This window comes from Drosophila virilis, chromosome 4, assembly GCF_030788295.1.
Source record: "Drosophila virilis strain 15010-1051.87 chromosome 4, Dvir_AGI_RSII-ME, whole genome shotgun sequence".
In the NCBI taxonomy this organism is placed as follows: Eukaryota; Metazoa; Arthropoda; class Insecta; order Diptera; family Drosophilidae; genus Drosophila; species Drosophila virilis.
This window is the reverse complement of record NC_091546.1, coordinates 12,288,328-12,307,321: the sequence shown is the minus strand read 5'-3', so window position 1 is coordinate 12,307,321 and position 18,994 is coordinate 12,288,328. Positions and strand designations below refer to the sequence as shown.

Genomic DNA, 18,994 nt, shown 5'->3' with positions numbered 1-18,994 from the left:
GAAAACTAAATTGGTGTATATAGATATATATTGTATATATAGTACTTTTGTTTTTTTTTTTTTTTGTTTTTGTTTTTATCAATTTTTCTTTGCAACTGCAACAATTTCATTTGAAAACGTCGCTTGACATAAAATAGTTCATATACACATACAGACTATATAGTAAGTATTTTAACTCTCTGGCTTACATCGAAACATTCGTTCAGCTTACACGATACTAAAATCCTCCACTGCCCTGTTTATCATATCATTATATCAATATCGCATCCTATGACTAATACCTAAACGTACAACTTACAGACACTCATTCAGCCAATTCGTAAGATCTTTTTTGGAAGAAGAAATGCTTTAAACAACTAAAACTTTATACATTTTTTTATACACGCACAGCAGAAATCATAATAATAATAATAATTATCATAAACTTTCGTCATTAACATAGAACAAAAGATAAACTAGACATCAACTTAGTGCTTATGAACTATCAATTAATAATATCAATATCAAAATATTAACCTTAACGTTCTTCGAGTTAAATAAAAAGAACTATTTGATGGTTAACACACACATAAAACTTTCGAGTTAATTAAACAGAAATTTGGTTGGGTCACAACTAAAGATTAGATTTTCAAAGATTACAGATTTGTTTTTCGTTTTTCGTTTTTGTTTTTAATTGTTTTAATTGGGCGCATGCGCCGTGCGCAGCTTGGCGCGCACATTTAGATACTCGGGATTGACATATTGACGCTCCTCGGCATCCTCGGCGTTCTGTTTCTGCGCCGCCGCGCCAACCTTCTGGGCACGCTCCATAATCACGCGTCCCAGCTCGCCCTGTAGACCGGCAAGCTCCGCTTCGGGCGAATGCTGTTCGATTGCTGCTGCCGCCGCCGCCGCCGCATGCCGCTCCTTTTGCTTCTCGTAGGCGCGCTGCAGTTCCGTCTTCTGGTTGAGCACACTCTTGCCACTGCAACAATTAAATGGGAATTGGTCAAAGGATGTTTTTATTAGATCTTATTTCAGTTTGCACTCACATGCGCGCATTGAACTTGAGCTCACGATGCAGCTCCTTGCGATCGGTGTTCTCAATGCAGGGATTGATCAGCTTCTTTGGCAATATGAGACCCTCAGCATCGGTCTGGACACCCGTGGGCGTCGCTGGCGGCGAACTGGACATGGACATCATGGTGCCAGTTACGTTCTCAGCCAAGCAATGCGTTCGCGCAGATGTGTCTGTAAAAAAAACACACACATACAAAAAAACGCCGATCAATATAAATGTCGCTGACTTGTTGAACTTTCTACAAGAAATGAAAAATAATCTGGCCAGTTACTAAGTTTAATTGGCACTTGGCCTTCGTTCCATAAATCAAACAATGCACAACAGCAGCAGCAACAGCACCAGCAAGAACTACAACAAGAACAACAACAACAAGGAAAAGCTCTTATAAAATACGAGCCACACAACAAAAGAGCGGCGAGTGTCTTGCCTCGACTTGGCCGTCTTGACTGTCGCCCGTTTATTAAGGTTAAATATTTCTTTGCATTCATGTCATTGTCAATTTGTTGTTACACAAAAAAAAAACTAACTACAACAACAGAAACTGCCTATCTGTTACAAAAAACAACAGCTTTAAGCCAAAGGCAATGGCCGAGCAAAGCCAACCGACAAGTTGTCAATTTCAAGATTCTTTCTTTGGCCGCAAAACTGCTTTGTTTGCCCCCCGTCATAATAACCCACATTTGGGCGCACATTTCTGGAGCAAAAAAAAATAGTATAAACTATATGAACTAAAAAAAAAATCAACTTTGGTTTAGGCCCAGAACCAGAACTTAAACTAGATTAATAGGTGTTGATAAGGGGACAAACTGCCGTTGGGAATCGCTGATGAGACAATCGCGAGATGTGAAAGTCGTTCAAACTTATGCGTATCTGCAATTTGTTCTAAATTCTTTACAAAGAATATAAAACTCAAACTAATAAAGAGCGTGAAATCAATGCGGAAGCCATTTGTAACAATATTTTCGAATGCTCTGCAAAAATGTGCTCAAAAGTATGTGGCTAGCGGAGGGGCGGAAAAACAAACATACACGAGAGTTTTGCATATGAAATTTAATGGCCCTAGCTTTTAAAGTGTCCGAGTTCAACGGAAATGTTGGCATCGGCCCATCATTTGTAAATTACATATATGAGAAAACATTTGCAGTGCTTCAATTTAATAGTTTGTTCAGGAATTTGAAAACGGAGCGCTATATTTTTATATGAGCATCTTTCCTGTCTGACTTTATTTTAACATATTAGAACTGAACCTATATACCCAATATTTTAGCTGTGCTTCAAGGCTAAACCTAATGAAGTACGAATCGAAGAAGACATCCGCATACCAAATGTGCTTTATTTAAGTCTTAAAACTTCTTAGTTCAATGAGGTGCAAAGTAGATTAAGGCAGCTTAAAGATGCCTCTTTGAAGCTTAAGATACAGTCTAGCATGTAGAAAGCAAAGTTCCTCGGAATTTCTGAGTTCAATTCAGTTAGTTGGCTGGGCAATAGTTTATAGTTAACGGAAAATAATACAATTGAAGCATTCACATATTAAATTAGCTGTCTCTAACTTTTCCAATCTCCTAGTTCCACCATAAAGAACTCTATTCATGGGCTAAGAATTTGCCGAGTCTAGCTCTTTAGGTTGCCAAGTTCGTTGGGGCTTAGTCAAACGTTTATCATAAATTGAAAGACCTAGGGCTTAAGGCAAAACAATGCGTTTGCATTGATTGCTGCAGCTGGAAAACTGAGCATAGTTTTTCATCATTAACCCATATGCATATGACTGGAAGCGTAAAGTTTTCAATTATGCTATATGTCGCGGCGTCTGATATATGAGTTTGGGCTAACTGTACTCGAATGTCATGCCTAGTTTAACTTGAAACGCGCTTAGTTCTATTAACTTTCTTGCATTGCGGGTCATAGGAAATAAACACAAATTTTCCATGGCCATAAACTTGTTCCAAGACAAACAGCTCAAAAAACAAAATAAAAAAAAAACTTTCATTCAGACACCTAAAAACAATGCGAGTGCGCAGCTTGTTTGCTTGATAATATTACAAGTTTTCGTATGATAAATTAAATACACACAGAGTAAGAGAGAGAGAGAGAGATATGTAGAGTGAGAAAGCGAGAGGGGGGCACAACAAGAAGTCGCCGCTTGTCGTTGTCTGGGGCATTGTGGGTCGACTTGGACATGGAGCAACTCGATGAAAACAAATTGCATATAATTAGCTGTTTGGCATGGGAGGGGACGATACCCTTATAAAGACTCGACTGTTATTTCATTTGACTTAATTTCACACCAACACACACACACACGTGCACAACTCTAATGAGTACACCCATGGGTTCTTTTAATAAGGCAGCGGCCCGTCTGCAACCGGGCTTTGCCCGGGGCCTGGGGCTGGGCCTGGACTGCGCGAATTGCGCAAGTGAAAACTTGTTAGACTGCAGCGCGTAATCGTCATCAACATCGACATCGTCATCGTAATCGCATTCGCAGTCGTCCAAGTCTGCATGCCCAACTGTGGCAGAGTGAAAACCATTTATAGTGCCTGCCTGGCAGTGCATTGCATTGCCCTCCCTCAGCTTATTGAACCCACGGCCTTTTTATACGCTAGCAGAGCGTATTCAGATGTGACACGACTCGGGAAACCTGGTTTGCTATAAAGTATATATACTCCTGATCAAGAGGCTAAGCCACATGTCTCGTAAGGTATTCTCCATTCCTATTGGGCACATATATATCCCTGATCAATAATTGATCGCAAATAAAATGTTCGTATTTAAACATTTCCAATCCAAATTTTATTGATAGGGTATAAATTCTTCGCCGTCTCGAAGATAGCCTTTTCTTGTTTCTGGTCTCGAATGCAAATGGAAAACATGTCAAACGGCAAATCAATCAATCAATTAAGATTTGCATATACTTTTCGATTGGGTCACATGACAATATGTTAAAGACTTTGCAGCATATTTCATAATTGCACAGCTGCTGGTTATCAAGAGCTTAAAGGTTAAAGGTTAGCTCGCCTGATTCATGGCCATTTGTCATTTGAAAAAAGAAAAATTAATAATAATCTGCAAGACAAATGCCAACATTTTAAACAAATTTAAAACCTATTGTTAAATTAGTGATAATTTGTTGTAATTGTGTGCAGCGACTCTTAAGAAATGGTTTGATTGATGGCTGCACCAAGAAATTTATGTGTGCATGTCTATTCGAACTTTGAGCTGCTCAATTGGCTGCTTTAGACAGGCAGACCCCCTTTGTTGATGGCTTCACTGAAGTTGTCTCGTTATTAACTGACACAATTAACAGACATTTCTCAATTGAAAGCAACTGCAGCTGTCTTTTAAGCTGAACGAATTGGTGGGCAGCTTGAACTTTTCACATTTTCCAGCACTGCAAAAGACTTGAAGCGAACTCAATTTATTTTCGGACAGTTTAACACAAAAGTTTTCTAGATCACAATATCAAGCTGAAATTTCTGAACAATGGAAATGTTATAATAATTCATAATAACATAATTATGTTAATAAGCATTTCATATATGAAATAATGTTTATTAAATACCTTAATATATTTCAAATTTATGCCTAGGCTTTGCATTTTTAAAGCATTTTACAACACTTACAAATATGAGCAATTAAAAGTCTTAATCTTGCTGCCTGCTCTGTGCACGTTATTTAATTAATCACAAGCGATGACTCGAAAATGCAATCAAAAACACGTTTTCGTATTCAAATTAAACAGGAAAGTTGACCATACGTAAATTTATGAACTGGTGAAGCACAACCAACTTAACAGCTTGCCAAAGCAAAATAAAAACATCTGGCAACCCTCAAGTATATATTTAACTTTTTCCCAGGCAAAATTTGCAGTTTAAAAGACCTTATCCTAAGTTTGTTAGTTACTGAGACCCTTAAAATAGAGTCGTATATGTTGCAATTAAAGTTGTGGAAACTTCATGTTGAGACGCAGCCAACTTAACAAGTACAATAATTTCATGTTGCCAGATCGCTAAAAGAAAAATTAACAGTACAAAATACGGAATGCGTATAAAACAATCACAGACATAACATCTGTGTTAGGTTTTTACTCCAAATAATGTCAAAGTTCTGAGTGAATGTTACTTTAAATGTAAATTTCTCTTGCATTAACCATAAGGCTAAGACGTCAATTGAATATGCATATCTAATTAGACAGTAACTCGAAGAGTTGATCTTTTAAAATTAAATTTCTGCCGCGTGTATTTTGCCCTGAGCACAAGAGATCTGTGGGCAATATCTTGAAAGGCATCTGAAACACGCTCAAGCACGAGTTTACAAGACATTTCGGATTATTTACGACCAGGCTGAAACACACACACACACACACACAAGATTTCACCTGCACACACACAGATGTACACACGCAGGCACATGATTTGTTGTGCTTAAAAAAACGTATTTGTTTTGCTTTAGAATGGGGCATACAAAGAAGGCAAAGAGATATCGAATTTTTGTTGTTAGACTCACTTTCAAAGATCGACATGCGGCTCATGATGCTCGAGGAGATGTGCGGCACCGGACGTTGCATGTTTGTTGATTTATTATAAACAGATATAACTATATATATTGTCAAGGTATGTAATAAGCAAGAGGATGATAGCACTTGAATTTGGATTAAAAACAAACAAGGAAATTTGTAAGATTTCCTAGATATATAAAAAAACACACCAAGACAACTGTTACTGAGTTTTTGCTTCTTCTCTTTTAGACCGAGTTTGACTTAACTTGGCCAATTGCCAGTGGCAAATCAGCTGTTGTCTTATTATTTCTATTGCTCTTGCTGTTGTTCTATGTTGCGGCCAATTGCCTATATTGGCAGCTGCATTCACAGGTGAGACTAAGACACAGTTGCCACTTGTATTTTCACTTGCCCCACGGATTGCTGCCGCTTTCGCTTTCGGCTGGTGTTCTTATCAATGCAACTTATGGCTTCAAACTGGCCCGGCCAGCTAGACGGACTCGGTCTTCGACTCGGATTCGGATTCGGACTTGGACTCGGCGTGGCAAATGCCTGCAATCGATTAACAGCGACGAGTGCAGCGCGGCGACAGCCCACGTAATGCGGCTGCGTTTTTGCTATTTTAGGCTTCCTCATTTGTTGCAACATCAGAAAGAAAGCAAGAAAGCAAACAAAAACGAGCAAGAGCGGGAACGAGAGAGAGAGAGAGAGAGCTATCACCCCAAATGGGTGGCCGAGCGCGGGCTTATGCAATGCCGCGCCAATGGGGCGACAACTGACCCAAATTTGTGTGCCACGAATGGCAAAGCGGCAAGCAACCGGCTGGGGCAACATGCAAAAACGAATCCATTGTTTCATCCTGGCTGCCTGCAACGAAAGTGAAAGCTTTTGTTCACAACCCAACCCTTACAACAAAAGCCCAAAATCAAATTAGCAGCCTTGCAGCACACATGTGCAGCTTGCAGCATTTATACACTGAACAATTTTGCCAGCAATGTTGCTAGTTTGTTGAATATATCAACCTAACCTATGGAGGCGCTTCTTTGTGATGGGGTCAGCCAAAACCCCAGCGTCTGCTAAGCAAGTTGATCTGATCTCTGACCTTTGTTAGACCTTTGCTTGATATGTTGTTGTTAAGGATCTCATTCTATACAAATCTATACAAATTAATACATGATAATTTCATAGCAGAAACTATTTTATGCCAAATATGTCCTATAATATATTTCTACTTAAATGCAAATCTTAGAACTAGAAAATTGTTTAATCTGACTTGCATAATGCCAGCCTCTTGTTGCCTTTTGTTACAATATTTTTGCTAGTGCACAGGGAGTCTGCAAAGTTGCCTCATGTGGCATGCATCGTGTTGCCTTGACCTGCAGACATTTTGTTGTCGCAGCTGCTGTACACGTGGGCAAGGCCAAAGCTCGACGGAAGCTGCGTGTGTTGTGATTGGCTCTCTGGCTGCCAGTTGTGTGGGTGTGTATCTCTGTTTGTGTTGTGTTTGTGTTGTGTGTGTGTGTATCTGTGTTTATGCGCAGTTTCAGGGGCAAGCATAGGAGCAGCTAGTCAGCCCAGGAAAACCTCACATACACCGCCCAGCCCTCGTCCAAAATGGCAGACGCCGTCTGGGCGCTTGCTGTTCGCCTGGTGCTAATTGGCTCCATGGAGAAAATGGCCGCTTTGCGGGCCATGGAAAACACGCACACAAATGCCCGTGCGAGGCAAATGGTCGGGCGCGAAGATGCAGCGTCTAAGACATTCAACTTCTTGTCTTGACTCCAGTCGCACAGCACAGTACGGCCCCAGCAGCATCGCAGCTCCACTCCAGTCACTTCTCCAGGCGGGGCGGGAGGTCGGCAACGGTTTGAGTCTGAGTTGCAGCACTCTGGGGTTAGTTGGGGCCCGGTGGGGCAAAGCGCAGCGCGCCATTCAACAAACTCTAACTCAAATACTCCGCCTCAAAACAACAGGCGCACAGCAACCAGCCAAGGCTGACGGCGCGCAGGAGCAACAGGAGACACAAACAGGAGCAATGACGCACTCGGCACAGGAGCAGACGGCATTGTTTGCACAAAACAAAAGCTTCGTCTCGAAAGCTTGAAAGCTCTCTCCTCGATGTCGTAGGGGTCGCATCGCTTCGCCTCCTGTTGACGTCACGTCAGCCCTGTTGCCAAGGGCTGCCAGTTGATGGCAGCCCTGTCCGCCATTTGCCACTTGGCGAAAAACATCAATAAATAGATTTCCCTGATTTTTCAACAGGATAGCAGAAAACGCCAACAACGACCGACAAATATTTGTAAGCCAGGCAAATTCACACAGAAGCTTTGTTGTTGTTGTTGTTGTTCTCTCCGCGTGTGTGTTTTTGACGAAAGAAGGGGGGTTGGCGTTGGGGGAGACGGGTGTTTGCTTGCCCCATTCCAAAAGGGGGTTAGCCGGCAGCTCTTATCAGCTAACAGCTGGGGCAACGCGTTGCAGCACAGTTCGCTGTCTAGCCAAAAGCTGCGTTACACTTGAATTTACATATAGATACACATACATCCACATATATATATGTATATATATGTGTAGACACCAGAGGAGAGGTCGACTGTCTGGAATTTATGCGCGTCCAAATATTTGCGCCTCTTAAGAACCCAAAACTGATCAATAAACAGTTTCAAGGCGAAACTTTTGTTTAATTTTTGACCATAAAAATTGTTGTTTTCCTTTTTCAGCAATCGTTAATGTTGCTAATTAGAACGCTTCTGTATTAAATTTAAACAATACAGATAGACGAAATTTTGTAAATATTTTAAGAGTAAATAAGCTATTTTGCAAGAAAATTGTTTGCTTTGGCCCAATTTTTATTGTGTATAAACAAAGGCCACAATTGTTCCAATTTCCGAGCAGCCATTGTCTGAATAATGTTAAAGATATTCCAATAAACAAAATATTTATAGACAACACAAAAGTTAACTAATTCAATAAAAACAACATATGTTAATAGAGCTGTGCCATATTCCAAGAAAAACAAAAGAAACTAATAAATAAATAATAGGAAAGAGGAGAAATTTGCAAAATATTTGCGCAAGTTTCAACAAAAAAATATGCTAAATTGTTGAACAAAAGAATGAAAAGGTATAAATAATTCTCCGGCATTAACAAAAGGTTAAAAAAACAAACGTTTGAAAAATTTTATAATAATTATAAATATATTTAAAACGATAAATATTTTAAATCGATATATAAAGAACATAATTTATAAACATAAAGGTATATAGCAATATTTCTCTCAAAATTGAAAACTCACATAGAACCAAAATGTATACGTAAAATATATTTTATTAAATTCATTTATATCATTTCATCAAAAGGTAATCAAATTTATTAAGTGAATAAAAAATATAAAAATATAATATATATTTCTATTCAATTTTAGCTTCAAAACTGAGTTTTCAATTTTAGATGAAACCAAGTTAAATGCATTTAAAACGATGTCTCAAAATCGATATTTATCGACATTGTCATATCGATAAGCGAGAATATATATATTTGAAGCTTTACAGCCTCCAGCATTTGTTGCTACGGGAATACAAATATGCAGATTTCCCTTGATACGGCCGTGATATTATTCGCAATATACAATCTTAATCAATCGATATCGGGACAGCTTAACTCTTTGATAGAGTCTCAAAATAAGTTACTGGCACAGCTTGTCAAAGAGCGCAGTTAAAATTAAATAAAGCTGAACTCTATTCAATTTTGTACTAATTAAATTATTGTAGCTCATTTTTGAATAAGTTTTGAAGCAACAAATTAAGAACAGAGCGGAAGCAACTGCAAAAGGCAATCTTGAAACCGCAATTCTCATGCCTATTTTCACACTTGTGTGACTCTTCTCAGTTATTTATCGATCACTTTAAATAGAGTCAAGGTATTCCTGTGCCGCCCCAAGCGCTTATCCTACGGAGACGTCATTGTAGGCGCGTGTTAGTCATAGTCATTAAGAGGTATTTATTATTTGTATTTGTATTTTGTTATTGGTATTGTTATTGTTATTGGCTTGTTTGTCTGCTTGACATTAAACGGGCCGAGCCGACACACGCGAATTTTCAAAGACCTCGACCCCAAGAGACCCACCCACCCACACACACACACACACACACACACGAACAGGCGCACACCTTGTATGGAGTGTTTATAGCATACCCTTTGCCAAGGGCATTTTAATTTGAACAGTTAGTATGTAACGTTTCGCAATTTCTGTAACAAAGGCCGCAGCTTGACTTGACTAGTTGATAAATAAACTTAGCATCTATTTTGGATTTTTATAAGTGTATTTAATCTGTGCCCAACTCGAAGAAAAGCTCTGCCCAATTTAGTTTATTCTTATATTTTATTTTCTTTCAATTTTAGTGGCGTGTCAGAATTTATTGGCACGCTCATTTTGTGGCCCATTAGAAAGGGAGCTGGGGGAGAACACCAATTTATACGCTCAGCTGACTCACGAATGAGAAATTAGCTGTGGCCCCCTGAAAGTGTCTTCCATATCTGATGGGTGTTTGGTTGAGGTCTTATGGGAGTGCAACTGTCGCCCAGTGGGAGATGTGCAGCAGACACCACAGGAAGTCGCATTCCAAAAACGCATTCACAATACACAGTTCACAATGTAAGTCAGCCGTAGCCGTTAAAGTGGCTAACTTGGCTTTCACTCGCACTCGCACACACTCGTTCATTCATTCATTCATTCAGTCTTTCAGTCAACTTGAAATTTTCCGCGCCGAGATCGTTTGTCGTCTTGTTGCGTTTCGCGGCAATTTTCAGTATAATTTGTGGCCAGTTTTTTGCCAGCCACTTGACAAGTGCCACCAAAAGGAAAATAATCGTAAATAAAACCGGACACATTTGTGAATTGCGCAACAACCCGAGTTTTTACCAGTCCAAAAGTAACAAAATTTTTGAACCAGCTGCTGATATTACGAGCCCACTGACCTTTTCCGTGAATTGCGGTCTGCCAAAAAAAAAAAAAAAAAAAAAATAAAAAACCAGAAACAATTTGCTAAACGTTTGCCCGGATTGAGGGAGGGGGGCTTCCACACGTCGAGGCGCATTCCACGAACTGATCTGAAAATTCTATGGCTTGTTTATACAAAGCAGAGCATTACGCTACGAGGAGGCTCCCATGTGGCGTTCTCGGCATTCCCCATAAACAAGCCACCAAAAAAACACACACACAAAGCACAACTGAAAGGCGGCGCGCATAAACATTTTCGATAAACAAATTGCGGCTGGCAGCACGTTTAAATGCAACAAAAACTGCTTTTACGAAAAGTGAGAGCAATGCGTTGTACGACTAGCAGATACCCTCTAGCAGCAGCTTTCATCTGCTATAAAGGTCTATCGATTGCCAGCTGTATTATCGATAGCTTCGATAGATTCAAGTTATCGAAACTATCGATAGTTTTAAATAGCTATAAGTCAGTTAGTTTGACTAAGTGTCTTCTTTTATTCCACTTTTTGGACACATTGTCGCCAAAGCTGGAATAATTTCTTATTTTTCTACCGTCAAACACGCGGTGACAACTATCGACAACTATCGATAGTAGTCAACGCAATCGGCGTATACTTATCGTTATTATAAATTTAGATTGCACAATACTAAAAACTCTTATACAATTCCGCTGTCTATTCAGATAAGACTGTTTGTTGAAACGTTTTACAATTTTCTTATCTAAAACTATGAGAAACTTATAATCTTACGAGACGGGTCTAGAACTTATCAGTCAATAAAAAACTATGATCATTTGAAGCAGAAAACGTAAAAAGACTTCGATATCATGGGACGATCAACATAGGAAGTATTTATTTTGACAGTGTAGATGGGAATTTTTTTAAAAGTAAACTTCAATTCTATAGGATGATAGTGCAGTTGGTTTGTCTATATAACCATCAGATAGATATAAAAAATTGTACAGTAAGAATAATATGAGAGGATTCTTCTAGAGTATTTAATCTCCACTTTGAATGCAATCAGCTCTAAGCTATTTGAATTCTTATTTTTAACTCAGACAGCCCTTTAAAACAAAGCCTAAATACCCCTTACCACATGTTTGCTGTAAAGGGTATTAGGAACGCGTTTTAGTCACTTTTTGAGCAACTCAGAATAGTTAATTTAATAAAAGTTTCGTAATCCCCCCAGAGCCAGCCAATCAACCAAAAATAGCTAATCAAGCAACTTTGGTATCAGGGGAGGGAGCGGGTAGCGGAGAGGGGGAGTGGGGGGGAGAAGAACGTGCGCTCGATCGCGGGAACTCTAAGAATTCGCCAGCTTATCAACATCGGACCAGCATATTATACAAAACAAAAAGTGTTTAATAAATTCTTCATGTGTGGATATTCGAGAGCTCAAATGAAAGAATAAATATGTGTATGTATTTATGTATATATATATGAAAATGATCTCAAGTTACGATAATCCCATAAATTTAGAGCTCTAGAATGTGTAGACATAATGACAGATAAGAGGCTTTTATAGAGTTCTATCTCTAAAGAGATGCACGAGGCAATCGCCATGTGGCAGGCCGAAGCTATTCAAGAGCAGATATATACAAATATATATATATATATATCTGAATTGGGATCAAGTGTTGTGATGAAATTCTGTGAATGTAGGCACTTTTATACGACTTTGATTGGCTAGACTTACTTTAATCAGAATGCATTCAAATGCGGCAATTAGCCAAAGTTGCAAGGTTTTACGATTCTACGGACTGTTAAAATCGTCTTTATGGCCAAATTGACGCCAGTAAATTTTCACTGGCCATTAACAATGTTGGGCCAGCTACTGTTTTGGCTATGGTTAACTTCAAGTACAAATTAAGCACTTTTACTACTCTCCATAAACATGCGATGGACCTGATCTAATTGGAATCTTGCTCTAAAGCTATAGAAGTTAAGCTGAATCCCGATTTACAATTTCTATTTTACTATGAACTCAAGGAAGGAGGAAAGTTTCTTTGAACCAGCGATTTCTTTTTTTTTTTTTTTTTGGACAGCCCTGGCATTTATAGCACGTGATCATTTATGGCTCACGATCAAATATACAAGCTGATTTCCTTATGGTATGCCAAGGCAATTACATAATAGCCATTAGACACATTCGAAAGACTTCGGTAAGCCCCTGGCCCCTGCTACCGAATCCCTGCCGCTCGACAAGTTAGCGTCAAGATATTTCACACAGCGGCCTCTTTGAAAGAAATATCTTAAGCCATAATGCGTGTAAGCGAGCATTACAACAAATGGCCTTCATAAGGCGGCTCTAACCGAAACCACAACGAAACAAAACTTGAAATTAGCCAATCAAAGCTCAAAAAGCTTTTAACAAGAAATATGCGGCAGGTGTGTGCCTGTGTGTGTGTGTGTTAGAGAGGGATGCAAAATACTAGACGCATTGTGTGGCATTTTATGTAAGCCGAACGAGACGCAGTCCAAAATCGCAGCACTTAACCAATAAAACACAGATTGCAACAATTCAAGCAAAACAATTAAACAAAATGCGCATTCAAGTTACAACAACAACAATATCAAAATATTAACAAAAAGAAAAATTAAGACAAGAGACGCACTTGGCCTTTCACTTTGGCCGGGCAAAGCCGTTAATTGATGTTGGGTTTGCAAAAAATGTTGCAAGTACACAGAAAAGTATCTGCACACATATTACCTATCGCCAGGAAGATAATATGGCGATAGCTGAGCAAAAAAACCACTGGAAGATAAGAAAGCGATAGAAAAGCGATACTTGTCCTGTTTTGCAAAAATGTAAAATATCTCAAATCAGTCGAAAACTTTTGAAACTTGTATGTGTGAGATATTGGAAAACTAGGAAAGAATATTATTTGTTTTTCAACTTTCTTACATAACCCTTAAACGGACTTCTTCCACGCATTGGAATCGTACATAAATCAGAATACTATGTGGGTATATTTATCAATTGTTTATAATGTAATATATTTTCCATTTCCAGACGTAGCATATACAAAAGTGCAATAATTCCCAATGGAATCTGGAAAATATCAAAAGAATTCCAGCCTGATCCCGCGATTAATAAAACGTTGCAAAAATGTAAGCAAGGAACTCTTCCTCATACTTATGAGTAAATACTCATTAAAACAGAAAATGTAAAAGTGAAGAATGTTGCACCTAAGAAATGGAGAATAAACCAAAAGTAGTAAAGTGATTTATTCTAAAATCTCCCCAAGTGCTGCAAATAACAGAACATTAAAGCTCAAGTGCGCTAGGGCAGGAATTCCCGTTCAAAGAAATAACAACAACAAACGGTATTTCGAAATGCTCTCATTCGTTTTGATTTTGTCAAGAGAGCACATTAGAATTTGCTAAGCTCATTAAAAAAAAAAGGTCTTGAGTATTTTTATGTACATATGTATGTGTGTATGTATATGTTACTCATTAAGAAGCTCATTAACATGATAATCAGAAATTATTAACAGTGAAGCAGCGAGAACACAACAGTACGGCAACAGTGCGTTCCATACACATGTAGCATGGAAAATGTTCGCATGCAACAAGTCGCTTTACATTGAAATATCCAAATGTTCACAGGAAATCATCAAAATGTGCAAGCGCATGTTGAATACATGTATCCAATAAGACTTTTTGACACACACACACACACACACGCGCTCTCTTGGCGCTGGCTGGCATTGTGGTTCGCCTGGGTGCCAACAGGGGCACAAGTCGAAGAGACTGACAGAGCGAAAGAGAGAGAGAGAGAGAGAGGGCGCGTAAGAGCGTCAGTCGCGCATTTACAGCTGTATTGCTTATTTGTTCGCTTTGCCCCCTTCTTCAATTCGGATTTATGTTTTTTTTTTTTTCTTTTTTCTTTCCGTCTGTTTGTTGTTGCTGCTACTGCGTGCGGGGTTGCAAAGGCAAGAAAAATCGAAAGCGCCAACGCGACCGACGTCGCTGCGTTTCGGTGCTGGTGGTTGCTTTGGACTTGGTCATTGCACAGTGGTTGCCACCCAAAACAATGGATCGGGCGCACAGATAAAGTGTACAAAAACAGATCGGAAAAAGCGCGACTTCAACAAATTGTCTGTGATAAATGGATATGCCAGTGTGTGTGTGTGTGTGTGCGAGTCAATTTACAGTTGTTAACACATTTGTACCACTGTCGCTGGTGTTGCTGCTAATGATGTTCATAATGTTGATGATGATGATGATGATGATGACGGCCAGCGGTTGAAAAGTCAAAGTCAAATGCAAGACATAAAACAATAACAACAGCGGCAGCCATAAACTATGAACACCCTGTGCATACAATAACACAGCAGAAAGCAAAACAAGTTTTCACTTTTATTTAGTTTTTTCGTGTTTTGAGTAACTTAGGCATGCTGGGAGGGGTGGCAGTGGGGGCTTGCCGTGTGGCATTCATTACCAAACGACGATTCAATTGCATTTTGTTGTAGCTGCGGCAAATTGTGGCCATAATGAATTGCATAAGCCGGAATCGCAATCTCCAGCCACATTTGGTCAACTGCAGAGAGAGAGAGAGAGCACTCGAAGCTCAAAGCGCAATTGAAATAACACATCAAAATATGACCATTTAAGGCAGCAGCGGCACATTCACAAATTCCCATATGCGGCTAATCGACATCATTCGAACGACAACAACAAGATTACATACAATAAAGCGCACACACACACACACACGAACACAGAAACACCACGCACCCGAAAAGTAACTCAGGCTGCATACGGTACTCGCTTTATATACTTCATTCATTCATTGAGCTCGCGCTCATTCTCATTCTTTTGATGCCCATTGTTTTGAGTGGCCGTCGCGGCCTTGCCTTGGCGCTTTTTTTTTTTCGCAAATCCAATTCCCATTCCAATAACATTTCCAGTGGGTTGAGTGGGAGTGGGCATGGGAATGGCGTCGAATTAGCTCATTTACTTATTGTTGCTACACTTGGCTCATTTTGGCAGCGGAAAAAGCACAACGGGAGCTTAAGCTCGAGCTCATGTGCGTCATTTAAGGCAATTGCGCTTTAGAAGTGCTCGCAACAACTGTTCAAAGATTTCAAAAAAAAAAATAAAAATAAAACACACACAATGCAAGTCTGCACAATAAGCCTGTGTATTATGCTACAAAGGCTGATAAATAAATTGACGGAAGCATTCAAGGAAAGTACATACATACATACATACATATACGTACGTACAAATACAAGCACATCATTTGCGTGTGTAATGCCCAATTAAATTGATGATCGGAATGTGCGGGCGCACTCAATCAAACAGCAGATCAAACGGACATATTACACAATGTCTTGGGGTTGGGGTTGATTGCACCCGGCGCACACTCCATCAATCGTAGCTACGTTATACAGCACTAAATCAATTCAGATGCGATAAGAGAATCCAATTAGAATTTCATTGACGAAAATTCATATTGATATCGAGTGTAGTGCGAAAGGGCTCTCTCTCTCTCTCTCTCTATCACATGCACACACACGCACACATGTACACATACACGAAGAAATGAGCGCACGGCTAGCATGCTAATCACAAGCACGAAGCAAAAAGAGCCGAAACAACAACAGCAACAACAACAACAACAGCAGCAGCAAACAAACAACAGCAACAGGCAAATACGAAATAACAAAATTAACAACTCGCCTGGCAACTGGAGAACTGGGGAAACTGGCCGATTGCCACCGTCGTTGCCGTTGCCAGTTGTCGACTTGCTGCCCTTTGCTCGGCGCCTGTTCAAATAAGTTTCAAATTTTGACAAATAAAACCATGGTTTTGTAATTTACGAGCGCTATTTTCATCATGATTGAGCGCGGCGACGCCAGTTGAGTGGAGTTTCCCACGCCCATTATTCACACTCAGAACAGAACGGGTTTCAGGACTCAAACTCACTCGCAATCTCTCTCTCCCTCTCTCTCTCTCTCTCTATCCAACTTTTACTGCGTACTTGGTTTTTGGTTGTTTGTCTTTTGACTCCTCCATGGCGAGAGCGCAATAAAAAGGGATTATGTGCAAGCATGTTGCGTTATGTCTGTTTGAGTGTGACTGTGTGCATGCTTTGGGGGGAGGGGCGGACGATAAGCGGGGTTTGAGCGAACCGAAAGAAGCTGCAACAACATCTCCCCGTCTAGACGTTTGATTACCGGCACACAAACACAGGCGCATCCAACACACGTACACACACACACACTTGCACTCAGACACAGGACGCAGCAGCAGCAGAAGATGAAGAGCCAGATGCCAAGGCACAGTGTGCCGAAATGTCGTTAGATCACCACCAAATGATAATTGCTTGGCCAATTTCCTTTTCTTTTTTTTATTGGTTAAGCGGATTTTTTCTGCGTGTTTCTGTTCTCTTATCAGTTACATTATTAGGGTGGAAAGAGTTCAACGAGAGAGTGAGAGAGAGAGAGAGGGAGAGAGAGAGTCATAAATGTAAAGGTTTTTATATTGTGCCTGGCTTGTACATGATAAGGTGTACATCGAAATGGCTTGGATTTATTATAAAATTATTCGAAACACATATTTTATTATTCTTATATTTTTGAGAAATCTGTATAGGCAACGAGAGGTCACAAAGGTCATTTGTGACAAGCGAAATGTTCAAAATGTGCTTTGAATCTATCGTCCAATATAGCAAGAGTTTCTTTATCAGACTTTTCTCATAAAATCCAACATTTTTTTACTTTACATTGAAGAACTGGCTACTCTGATCTTCGGGACTGCAATCTGGGATTGAATGGATAACTCATCTGTCAATAAATCTATCAATTTACTCAATTCGAAACCCAATTTGCTGTTTTTGATTCAATTGAATAAATTAACAAATTTGAAATATTTTTGAGTAAACGAAACAATAAAGTGTTGACTATTCTATTAGTTTTTTGCCTTGTCTTATCATGAATAGAATTTTTTTCTGCTTACAATTAATTAGTTTTCACGTAATTCGTAAATGCAAAAGCTAAGCAGATTTCGTAAGAGTCTCTCCCTCTCTCAAAGGCTTAACGAGAAAAAAAAATAAATCTGTTATCTGATAAATTCTTCTACCTGAAGTAACCCGTTTGCTTGGGGTTGCGGATATATGTATCATCCATATGCATGCGATTTCGTCACAGTAGATTAATCAGCATTTGGTTTCTCATGTTCTGCTGCTTCATTTGAAAGTCACTTTAAGCAATAAAGATGAGGATCGAAAGGAGCTGCTTCATTTTTTAGCACAAACGTGACCACTGTGCGTGGTACGGCACAGAGGGGCAGGGGGTGTGGGGGGGGAGACAGAGCCAGTGACAGGCTTGTCAAGGACTGTGCACACTCGATGCTTGGCAAAGGTCACATAATCGGCACGGCGGAGCCTTGACTTTTGCACTTTCGTCAAATGTTTGCGCCGACATTCAAAAAGAAATCAAACACTGCACTTAAAAGAGAAAAAAAAACCAAGAAAATAGCAAACGAGCAAAAAACAAAAAGAAACTCACCACACAGCCAAATGCTTCAAGTGTCGTCGCCTTCTGGGCGTCCTTTTTGTGCCGTGGTGAGTTAAGCGCTCGTCAGATGAAACTGGAATTTTTGTCGACTGCGTCTTTGCCAGCTTCTGTTTTGATTTCGTTGCTCTTTGTTGTTGTTGCTGCTGTTGTTGTTGTTGTATCGAATGGTCTCAGCTGCTTGCGCCTGTATTGGTATTTTTGTGTGTGTATGTTTTATAAATCCTTTTGTTTCGCTTCTGCTTTTTTGGCGCGCAATTTTCGATTGTCTCGACGGCTGCTGCTGCTGCTGTTGTTGTTGTTGTTGTTGTTGCTGTGTCAGGCACACACGCGAAACCGTCTTGTCGTTGTTGTTGTTGTTATTTGCATATCACGTTTTGCTGCTTGCCTAATACGAAACAACAGCTACAAACACAATAACAACAAACAAAAACACACACACACACACACACAGGCCTTTTCCGAAAGGAAGCTGCGTCCGTTTTTTGTTTTGCCTGTTCACTTCTTTCTTCGTCTGGTTTTGCTTTTTCCTTAATTTCTTTTTGCTGATTGCATTTTCAATTAACTAAGCAAATAGCAAGCACTCAATTATTGTTTTTCTGTTCATTTAATTTTTAGCTCTTTTAATCTGTAGCAAATGTTTGCTGGCTGTGGGGCTCCGACTCCGAGCGACGGCGACGCGTTGGCGACAATAAATCGACACGAAAAAACAACGTCCGTCTCGTTTGCACGCTTTGAACGAACTGAGAGGCACAAGCAAAACAAAAACTCTCAGAGCCAAAGCAAAACAAGCGATTGTGTTGCGCACGACAGCAAGTCGACCCTGTAATACACTGCACGCCGTTTATCGGATGCGGCATGTCTGTATATAGAGTTATTATTGTTTAACATATATACAAAAACAATCTGTTATAAACAAAATAA

At 39.7% G+C, this 18,994-nt stretch overlaps 1 protein-coding gene across 2 annotated transcripts; it reads right to left on the bottom strand.

Moving 5' to 3' along the window:
* Window positions 1–10: 10 nt before the first annotated feature.
* Window positions 11–18,818, bottom strand: LOC6628830 (protein FAM107B). Of its 2 annotated transcripts, none has more exons than XM_015173283.3 (3): window positions 18,065–18,818; window positions 1,032–1,230; window positions 11–964 (listed from the first exon to the last, which is right to left on the bottom strand). In XM_015173283.3, exons 2-3 carry the CDS (start codon window positions 1,181–1,183, stop codon window positions 679–681), a joined length of 438 nt encoding a protein of 145 aa, XP_015028769.1. In that variant the 5' UTR covers window positions 1,184–1,230; window positions 18,065–18,818; the 3' UTR covers window positions 11–678. The 2 variants fall into 2 exon arrangements, with proteins under 2 accessions (XP_015028769.1, XP_002052071.1); XM_002052035.4 differs by lacking the exon at window positions 18,065–18,818 and adding an exon at window positions 5,564–5,938.
* Window positions 18,819–18,994: the final 176 nt, after the last annotated feature.